At 39.2% G+C, this 11,496-nt stretch overlaps 1 protein-coding gene across 1 annotated transcript in view; it reads right to left on the reverse strand.

Moving 5' to 3' along the window:
• The window catches only part of CHD7 (chromodomain helicase DNA binding protein 7), a 156,472-nt gene that overhangs the window by 32,517 nt on the left and 112,459 nt on the right, over nucleotides 1–11,496 (reverse strand). The window contains exons 13-15 of the mRNA XM_023727724.1: nucleotides 7,237–7,380; nucleotides 5,807–6,062; nucleotides 205–415 (exon numbers count right to left, since the gene is read on the reverse strand). Coding sequence (XP_023583492.1) covers nucleotides 205–415; nucleotides 5,807–6,062; nucleotides 7,237–7,380 — 611 coding nt within the window. The remainder of the gene's footprint in view (nucleotides 1–204; nucleotides 416–5,806; nucleotides 6,063–7,236; nucleotides 7,381–11,496) is intronic.

Genomic DNA, 11,496 nt, shown 5'->3' on the forward strand with positions numbered 1-11,496 from the left:
GAAAAGGACAGCCCCCAAAAGTGTTCCGAGTCCTCCTGCAATCATCACAGAAAACAATTGTCACGTCCATCTATGGTTTTGAAAAAGATGACACATTTTCCCTATGCCATCCCCCTTGTCATAAATGTCACTTTGTGAACCACGTGGAGCCCCGTGAAAGTCCATGTTTTATTTCCTCTTTATCGTATGACACGGTGCGCTCACCGTCTCTGAATGAGGTAGTCTTCCAGTATGTCCAAGCAGCGCACCATCTGGGAAAAGATAAGCACCCTGTGGCCACCAGCCTTCAGTTTTGGCAGCAGCTTGTCAATCAGCACGAGCTTGCCAGCAGCCTGGATCATTGCCTGGAGCTGAAAATCTGGAGACTCGGCATTGTGTGTTTCTCTAAACTCTTCCAAAATTTTCTCTTCAGCACCTGCAGAGATTGGACAGCACAATGTGAATACTGTAAAAGGTTTTTATTACTAAAAACAATGAGCGTGCTTTCTCCCCCACTGCAAGCCAGAGGAACCGGAACACCACACTCACGTCTGCGAACAAGGCCTCGTCCACTTACTGAAAGTTAAGTCTACGCAAAACCATAAAAGTAAAAGGGGGCCAAAGTTTTAAGCACAACACATTTAGGCAGTTAGGGGAAAAACCACATTTTCCAACAAACAAATGTTTGCTATCTGTAGAAAGTGAGTTTCAACAACAGACTGTCAAGCCAGAAGTGGCAGAAACAAGCCAAGGGCCAGATACCTACAGAACATTTGGAACCTAAATTGTTAAAGAAACGAAGAACTGTTTGCTCACTGAATACAAACACAAACAACCAAAATCTGTTCTGAAACTAAGAAACAAGGAACAGAATGCTGACCACGAGGGTGTAAGGGCACTCATTTGGGTATGTAATTGCATATTAATATGACCAAAAGGACTGAAACAAAGCGGGATTCATCTTTCAGAGTAATTTTTAGGGATTTTTTTTGTGGGGACCTAGGCATGTATCTTCTATTGTCATCTCTAATCTGCCTCGACATTCATTTCCATCTGACAGTTTCCTAAAATACGCAAATTCTATCTTAACCCAAAGCTTTAAAAAAAAAAAAAAAATCCTCTCAGTGTTTCACAGAAGACTTCCATGTGCAATCCTCTTTTTCTCACAGCCCATGTGTACTTCTGTGTGTTCAGAGACTGGGAACATCAGAGAAAAGCCTCAAGTGAATGACACCTTCCTGGGAGAAAAGCCCTGACCACTTCCGCCCTGACCCAGAACCTACGTTAATTCAGGAAGCAGTAGGCTAAGCTTCCTTCAACTGCTGAGGTGGCTTAACTAGAATTAGGCAGCAACGGGCTGGCCTCTCCCACTCGCGGGGTAATCAGCACAGAGCTGCTAATCTCACCTCCTCTCCCTGACGTCACTTATTCTTTAGAAAACACAAACAAATCCATCTACTGGGATTGTTTCCCAGCCTTAAACTGTGCCAGAACTTTTAAATTATTTTTCCTAGCATTGGCTTTAACCTTGTGAACTACCTATACACACAATGTGGACACCTAAACCACAAAACGGTTTTCAAGGTCTGGTCCAGGTCAGACAGGCCACCACAACCACGCAGACAGAGCTCCTGCACCAAGCAGAACAGGTAACCAAAGCACAATCTGCTTCTCATTTTAAGGTCACTTGTGAAAATTAACTTATGACACGGTCATATGTAGAAATACAGCTTGTTAATTATTAACCCACAAAGAATCTTCCTGAAAACAGATTAAAGTCACTTAACACTGTCACCAAGACTCAGGCCTTCCACAAGGCACACTGCTACTTCTCAGGACAGGCTGGCAGAAAACATCACCTAGGTGAGGACTGCTATTCCCTCACTCCCTTCTCCACGTTAATAAAAGGTGAATATTTCAAATTTTCCTTTAAGTTGAAAAAAAAGAAAAAGAAAAAAGGAAAGATTTTATAGAAAAGGTAAAGGATAAAATGCTATTGATTAAGAGCACTAGCAAGAATGTTCTTAATAAAATGCTTTATTTTTCAAAGCATGGAATTTAGAAATTCAGGTTCTAGATTTAAGACAAAAAGGTTATTAAGAGATAAAGAATATAAATTTAAATCAGTGTATTTAATTAGGCACTTTTTTAAAGTTTGTTCTTGTACAATATAATGTAAGCTCTTTGCAATTCAGCAACAATTTTTGCTTTTGTGATGTTCAGCTATTTATCCATATTAAGATTATACTCCACAATTAAAATGAAATATAGTATTTTTGTAGTTTAAAACAATAAGCTGATAGTCAATGGGTATTTTTTTAAATGAAATAATCATTTTAACAAAATAAAAACCAGACATGTTTGAACTATTTTAATAAAAAATTTGAGAAATTAATTCAAATTAAATTTAAATTTAATTTTTAAGTTTACTTTTAATAAATTTATTACATTTTTTTCAGTGATGAGAAAAATAACTTTTGTGCCTTTTCAATACTACCAATAATTTCTCATCTTCTAAAGGACAGTGAAAAAGATAAAAGCATATGCTTAACTGACAACAGAAGCTACTACTGAATTAATTGATTTAGCTCTGTGATATGTATTTAGGTTCTTAAAGTGACAGTTTACACTAGTAATACTTTACTTAAAAATATTATCAGCAAACATATTTCCTACATGATTCACTTAGTACTGTATTTATTGTGACCAGACTGAAGGCTGGTTGGTAGGGGGAGGAAGGCAATTTCTACCTTCTCATGTTATAGCCAAATTTTCGAGTTTATTAATTCAAGATTTACCTTGATGTTACATTTGTAAATATTAGTCAGAAAATTTACTGGAAATGGGTTATAATAACCCAAAATGCTTTCTTGGCTTTGTCCTAAATTAAAGTATTGCTTTTACTATATTAAAAAGTGTGTGTGTACGTGTGTGTGCAAGCACATGTGCGCACGCATGCATGTATCACAGACAACCTGAAATAAGTGTGCAATCGCTTAGAGCTTGGAAATCTTTTCAGTGAAACAGGTTGTCACTCTAAGGACAGTGACTGCAATGGTATCCAGCTATATTAGCCACGAACAAATTAGAAAATACTTTGTTCTTAAAGATTATCAGAAAAAAATCCAGTTACTATTTTCTCTTTGAAATTCATTCCATCACGTAAGCTTCATTTTTGTTCTCTTGTTGCCTACTACATTCTCCCCACCCCCAACAATGATGACAAGACTTGGTCAATCCCTAATCATCGGGGGTATTTACCAAGTTTTCAACATTCTTCTTACCCTCACACCGGGGAACCTAAAATCAGATACTTCATTCTAATAAAGTTTGGGGCAATAACAGTAACTCCATTTATGTTACCCAGTCACCTGCTCAATTTTTAGCAAGAAAAACAACAACTTCTAACACTTAGTGGGTACACTCTGTGCCGGACACTGTCCCAAGCACGTTACTAGAAATATTAACTCCCATTAAAAATATTCGCGATTTATATACAGTTTGTGTTCTACCATTATGTCTAGATTTTTTTCTTCTGCTGTGCTTCTGTTACCATTCTCAGCTTATGTATCTAGTTGCTTCTTTTACTCACAACAGAAATGCTGTGCTTGTTGAGCTGAACTTTGTCTTGATCAGGGCTACTTTATTCTGTCACACCAGTACAAATTTTAATTTCCAAAAGTAAAGGCTTCCCTTGTCACTGCCCAATAACGTATGTTGAGCTGGCACTGCATTATTACACCTTATGACCTTGGACAGCATGGGCCCTGGAACCCACCTCTGAGAAACACGAGGCCTATGGAAGTCACCTGGGCAGTCGCATGCTGACGTGTGTGCGTGTGCGCAAGTCTATTTTTTTTTTTTTTTTTTACTACAATTTCCCAACATAAAGGCATATTTTAAAGGACACCTGCTTAGCAGATACTTTATAACCTGTTTTAAGGATAGAAAAGCTGACTGCAAGGTGTGAGAAATTAGAACAACTGCTGCAGACGCCAAGCCTCAGGGAGTCCCACGAGGCTCCTGGAGAACAAGTAAGCTACAGGCTGACCCTGGAGAGCAATCAGCCAAAAAAGAAAGATCCACCAGCTGGGTTTTGGGGAAAAAATGCTGCTATGCTCAGTGCGTGTAATTAACACATAACCAAACAAGGTGAGCTTGATGAAACTGGGGCGCCCACAATCATGGCTCCCTGCCCTCCCACATGTATCCCGCTGGCAGCACACGTCCCTTCTTTTCTCTTCCTTTGGAGGCCACTATTATTTATTTTTGCCAGATATTAAATGAATCGGATTTCTGATCATTTCTTGCACAGAAGCTAGCAAAGGTTCTCCACCACCTACAGAGGAAAGTCACGATTCCTAACTGGCACTGAAGGCCTTCCACAGTAGGGCCCAGCATGTCTGAGGCTTCTTTTTCTACTATTTTTTACATGTACTGTATACTGGGCAAGTTCCTCTTTGCTTTCCTGCCTCGCTTTCTCTGCTCTTATTACTTCAGCCTAAATGCCAGTTCTTTTCTAACCTGCCTAGCAAAATCCTTACTGCCTCTGAAGGCTCATCTCAAACACCACCTCTTTTTTTTTTAAATTGTATTGAGTATACATATAACAAAGATGTCCTGGTGGCGCAGTGGTTAAGTGCTCAGCTGCTAACTGAAAGGTTGGAGGTTCAAACCCACCAGCAGCTCCGCTGAAGAAAAGGCCTGTAAAGATGACAGCCTAGGAAACCCTATGGGACAGTTTTACTCTGTCCCTACAGGGTCATTAGGAGTCAGAGTCGACTTAACGGCATACAACAACAATCATATAACAAAAATTTTGCCATTTCAATATTTTTATATGTACAATTGAGTGATATTAATTACACTCATTATGTATAACCATCACCACAATCCATTCCCAAACTTTGCCATCACCCCTAACAGAAGCTCCATGCTCCCTAAGCTTTGACTTCCTCTTTTCCCTTCCCTCCTACCCCTGGTAACAACTAACAGACTTTTTAAAGGCCTTCCTAATCTCAAGTCCCTCGACTAACGGTAGGCTTGCTGAGGGGAAGCTCCCTTCTTACTCACCTTTGAATTCTCAAGAGTGTCCTACACCTAAGAGTCACAGAATACCAGAGCCAACTGAAAGGTAACTAACAACAACAGTCTATTCCCACAATCTATTCCCTTAGTGGTTTGGGGTAATATTTACTTGGAAATACAGAGGAGATTACTACCCCTATCAGTTATATAACACTATAAATTTAGTTAAGAAAGCAGGAAGACTACCAACTAATCATCAGGAAGAGGGACAAATTATCAAAGCTTTAGGATAATCTCTCATTCGCAAGAAATAGGTATTAAAGGACCTTAGCTAGGGCTGAGAGAAATTCTAGGACATTTTCTCCTCTCAAAGGCTTGAGACAACTGCTTTCCCACACCAAAGTTCCTTCCCACACCAAAGTTCCTTCCCACACCAAAGTTCCTCTTTAACTCCTCTGATTTCACACACACACCCCCAAACACGCATGTGTGCACACACACGAAAGCCTCGACCAGGGGCTGGCACTTCTGATAATTTACATCCCTGGAGTATTAAAACCTCTTTTGAAGGGGGTGGGACATACGGAAGTAGGAGAAAGGCAGGGTGAGATCTAGCTACAGGGGTCAACTGGGGCAATGGTCATTAGCTTGTCTTCATTAGCTTTTTGGCAACCACAGAAGGAGGCATCATCAAGAACAGGAAGCTGGTGATGCCAGTTATGACTACAAACCATAGGGAGAAAGGCTTTCTGGTGTTTTGACAGTTGCTTAAACAGTGTGAGGAGGCAGGCAGGCTTACCATTAATAAGGTATGGGTGATTGCAGCACTTTCGTAACTCCATCATAGTGTTTAAAAGGTTGGGTACGTTAGCTTGACCACCACCTTTGGAAAGAAATGTAAAATTCTTCTCAAGGATGGCTCGGTAATATTTCTTCTGAATGTTTGTTAGCTCAACTTCAATAATAGTCTCTTCTTTAGGGGCCAAGTTCTTTTCTACATCTTCCTTGAGACGTCTCAACATCATTGGCTTTAGAATAGCCTGAAGTTTTTGCACCTAAAAAAGGACCTTAAGTAAATACTGATATCACAGTTTACTTGCATATTAAAAACATATCCTAACACGAAAATAAGGATTATCTTATTTATTTACCTTTCATTTTAATTTTTCAAAGTCCAGTAAGAGTAAAGAGTATAAAGTGTGAATCTTTCAGATTTCAAAACAGAAGTGCATGAGGATTTCAGATCGACTTTTTCACCTATACAGGGTTTGATTCCTGAACAGCCAGGAGGCTTGTAAATGACTCAATTATACATTCAGCTTTCCGTTGTTTGCCTTAAGCCACAGAGATGGTAAGAGGGAAGATACAACGTCATCGGAGTGCTATGCTTTAGCTCTCTTCCATTCTAGAAAGAGCTAATAGAACAGAAGGGAATTGGCTGGGGGTTGCCTAGTCCCTGCACTGAAGAGCAAGCAGAGATGCCTCACCTGAGTTCTCTTTCTGTTGACTAGCTACTCGCCCACCACATAGTTCTTATTTTAGCAAATCAAAACAAAACAAAAGAGACTTAACTTTGAACTAAGGTAAGATGTTTTAGACAATAAGTTGGAGGAGGGGGCATGTGAAGACCAGGATTTCAGATATATCTCCACATTTATTTCTAATGTAGCACATAAAATCTAACTAATAATCCAAGAAACTCTCACCGTATACCATCAACCACTTTTCACCCAATCTCTCTTAATTCTCAAAGAAATCCTGTACGGTTGTTAGGACTCATGTTTCCAAAATGAAAATACGTAGGCTCACTGTGAGCCACGTGGCCAAGTACACATGGTCCAGAAATGAGACTACAGCCTCGATGCTCTGGGAGGCAAAGAGTTTTACAACATCAGTGGCCTCTGAGACTATCCCCAAAAGTAAACACAGCCAAACCACCAACCTGAAGGGCATAGTATCTCTGAAAATTAACTGAAAGGCTATATAATCTCTCTACCAATCTCAACAGCCCTTCATTAGGACAAACAAACACACAAATCAAACTCCTTCATCATGATGATGTGGAATGTCTAAGAAAAGGATATTGAAAGCTCCACGTACCCTGCTTATGAGGTAGAAGAGAACAGACATATAACCTACATTTTAAAACAGTTAAATATCAATGTTTTACCATTACATGGGTTAATGTTCAGTTACATGAGTAAAATACACAGCGGATGTGATAAATACCTGCTCTTCTGTTTTCAGATCACCAAACTCTTGCATAAAGGTGGTTTCTGAAGGGAAGCGACTTGGTTCCAAGAAATGAAGCAAGCTGAAGAGCTCTTCCACCGTGTTCTGCAGGGGGGTCCCCGTCAGCAGCACTTTGTGTTCCTGCAATAATGCAAGGAAAGCAACTGACCAAATTGTCACAAAAACTGTCTGTAAGCCAAAGCCTCTCTCCAGATATTCATTTTTCTACTTCTACTCAGCAGTGTTAATTTAGCATCCACCCTATGAAAAGTATAGGAATTGGGCACTAAGGTGGAGATACAAGGAAAACCAGGCCCCTGCTTCAGATAAATAAATGTGTACGGTTCTCTCTAGAGATCTGTTGCTGTTGTTAGCTGCCACTGAGTTGGCCCCCAACTCACGGTAACCCCACGCACAAAAGAATAAAACACTGCCCAGTCCTGTGCCATCCCCATGATTGGTTACAAATCAGACCATGTGATCTGTAAGGTTTTCATTGGTCGATTCTTGGAAGTGGACTGCCAGGCCTTTCTTCCTAGTACATCTTAGTCTGGAAGCTCTGTTGAAAACTACTCAGCATCATAGCAGCACACAAGCCTCCACTGACAGAGGGGTGGTGGCTGCACATGAGGGGCACTGGCCAGGAATTGAACCTGGGTCTTCCGCATGGAAGGCAAGAATTCTACCACTGAAACCAAGTGCCCTCTGGAATTCTACAACTCCTTAAATGTGTCTTGCCATTTTGTTTCTTCCTGGGATTATTAGGTCAATATTTTAGTACCATGGTTTCCTAAATCCTCTAAGTCTGGATGCTTTTTCCCCACCAAAGTTAGGTTTTTTCCTAAAGTCCCTTGACTCAGATAAGGCTTATATGCTTCTTTCTGTTCTCTAAATCAACAGTGCTCTCATCTCCCCATCTGCTTCCTGCATGACTCACTTTAGAGACAAAAGACATTCTTTCTACAGCATATGAAAAACTATCCTGTGCTGCAAACATTTCAAACTAGCAAAGAGGTCAGCTTGGTTTTAAATACCACAATCACTTTTTTTTTTAAATAGTCAGATGCTATTTTTAACTTTCTCTCTTTCAACCAAATTAGGTATTTCTTTAAATTAATTCTTCCTGTTTACAAACTCTTCTCCAGCTTTCCTTATGCAGTTGTTCCCTTGCACTTCTATTTCTATATATCCAACACAGAGGAGCTGTTTTGCAATGGTTAGTTTTAACAATAGTGAGTTTATTAACAGGAAGAGTCTTAATACAATCTACTTTATTTGACTATTTGATATACAGTTGACAGCTACAGCTAATAAAGCTACCTTAGAAAGTGATTATACCCTTGAGTAGGTTCAAAAGCAATATTCTGACTATCTTTAACTTCGGATCTTACAAGACTCTGTTGCCAAGCAGAGAGTATATGCTCAGTAAATACCAGATGAACGATGTAACCAAGGACATGCTGATTTTCTTAGTTTCTGCCATGTTTTATTTGTCAAGGAAGCTATCTGAAAGTAAGGTGAAGCAGTTCAATGTACTCTTATTCCTCCATTTCTCCCCCTTTGAATAAAGACATCTCTGATTCAGGAAGATGCCTTCACCTTCAGATCCATCAAATTCACAAAGAGTAAAGAGTTTGTAAATCAATTCAAGACTTCCTAATAGTGTAGCCATACTCATGGACAACATGAGCCACAAACACTGACAGACTCAAGTCCTGAGTAACTTTACCCAAGACTTTTTATTTTTTATATCATAACAGATGTAGGAAAAGAGTGATTTCAGTGGAAGAGGTATACTGATGCTAACAGTCATCTTCCAGTATTTTTATACCCCTTATTACTGTGTTTCATTTAAATCCTGAACCCTTAACCAAACACTTCAGAAAAAGCCTTTTAACTTATTAATTTCAAAATAAACTTATTTGGGAAAAGGAAAGGAACTCCTTTTATTGGGCTGCTTCCCCTCAAGGGCTGTTTAATACTCAGTTATACTTAATGATTGCACACATAGCCCTTTTAAATAGTTGCATATAAGTAGCTGAATACTACCAAGTTCCAAGTGGGTAAAGAGCAAATAATATACAATTAACACACACAGTACCATAAAAACATCATGGAAGGGACTTGGGCTACAGAGCTTTTCACCTACAAGCTTAACTATGGCAGCAGACATGCCCTTAGCTTAAAAACATCACCATTCTTTTTTAGCCCTGACTAGCATAATGTCCCTTTAATTTCATTTCAGCAGACTCTTTAATTTGGGTGGGGCCTCCTGACAATGAAAGATGAGCTAAGACAATCAATGAACAACCCCTGCCCCTCCATAGCAGCCCCTCTTTGTCAAGGAAGGACAAGGAGATGGTCTGCTTTTCCAGAGCTCCTGTGGAGGACTGTGAAGGCCTGTAAGTGACCCACCACAAGGGTTTTCTTTGTGATGGGAGGCTTGAGGCACTTACTCATCTTCCTTCTCTGAAACTGCACTTTGAAGATAATTTTCATCAAGTGCATTTTCTTCCTAACTCCGTTTAATTTCAGTGACAATTTGTTATAACCTGCTCTGTAGTTTGATAGAGCCACTACTCACTATATTCGCTGTGCCTTAGTCTAGGAAAGAGGAATAAAAAATGGAAAGTCATGTCATTTTAAGTAAAGATTTAGAGATCAGGCAATAAGCTGTTCAGAATTAGATATAAAATGAAATTATGTTCTAATTCTGAACAATAATCATGTCCTTCCAATTTGAAAATATCTTTTCTGAGATAAAGATTTTTAATCATCAGAAAAGCACCTGTGCCTACACCAATCACCCATGCCTGTCTAGGACTGTAAGTGAGAGCCTACACCACACACTTGGTGGCTATCTACCCGGGCACCTGAGCTGAATCCATACAGGAGGGCTGGGAGACTCCTGAGCTCACATACCTAGTAACAGATCTAACCACCTGGTGACAGGACATTAGAGCTTCAAAGGCACCAATAATCAAACTAGCTCATACGAGCGGCCCATTTGGGCATATCAAAACAAAACAAGAAGAAAGAACATACTAAGCAAACATAAAATAAATATAATAACTTATTGATGGCTCGGAGACAACGGTCAATATCAAATCACATAAAGAGGCAATTCATGATGGCTTCAGCAAGCTCCCAAAATAAAGAATCTAGAAATTTTCCAGAGGAGGAAAATGTCTTGGAATTACCGGAGGCAGAATACAAAAGATTAACATACAGAACTCTTCAGGAAATTAAGCAAAACAAAGAACACGCAATAGAGGAAATAAAAAGATTAGAGAAGAGCATAATGACAAATTTTACAGGTTGCAAGAATCCATAGAGACAGCAATCAAAACTCCAGAAGATTAACAATAAAATTTCAGAATTAGACAACTCAATAGAAAGTCACAGGAGCAGAATTGAGGCAATGGAAGTCAGAATATGTGAGACTGAATTACAGCACTTGACACCTACTTATTTGAGGAAAAATCAGAGAAAAGGATTTAAAAAAATGAAGAAACCCTAAGAATTATATGGGACTCTATCAAGAGGAATAACCTGCAAGTGACTGGAATACCAGAACAGGGGGGATAACAGAAAATACAGACAGAATTGTTGCAGATTTGTTGGCAGAAAACGTCCGTGGTACCGTGAAAGATGACAACGTATCTATCCAAGATGCTCATCGAACCCCACATAAGGTAGATCCCAAAAGGAAGTCATGAAGATATACTCATACTTGCCAAAACCAAAGATATAGAGAGAATTTTAAGAGCGGATAGGGATAAATAAAAAAGGAGAGTCAATAAGAATAAGCACGGACTACTCAGCAGAAACCATGCAGGCAAGAAGGCAATGGGATGACATATATAAAGCACTGAAGGAAAAAAACCGCCAGCCAAGAATTATATATCCAGCAAAACTGTCTCTCAAATATGATGGCAAAATTAGGGCATTTCCAGATAAACAGAAGCTTAGGGAATTTGCAAAAACCTAATCAAAATTACAAGAAATACTAAAGGGAGTCCTCCGATTAGAAAATCAGTAACATCAGATAACAACCAAAAACTATAACACAGGACAGAACAACCAGAAATCAAGCCAGATAGGGAAGTCACAAAAGTACATCAAAGCTAAAACACTGAAAATTGGGAAACACATGTTGATATGTAAAAGATGACAACATTAAAACAAAAAAGAGGGACTTAAAAATGTAGACATAGATTTTTCATATGGAGAGGAAGTCAAGGCGATATAAAGAAA

The sequence above is a fragment of the Trichechus manatus genome, unplaced genomic scaffold (genome assembly GCF_000243295.1).
Source record: "Trichechus manatus latirostris isolate Lorelei unplaced genomic scaffold, TriManLat1.0 scaffold00018, whole genome shotgun sequence".
Lineage (NCBI taxonomy): Eukaryota > Metazoa > Chordata > Mammalia > Sirenia > Trichechidae > Trichechus > Trichechus manatus.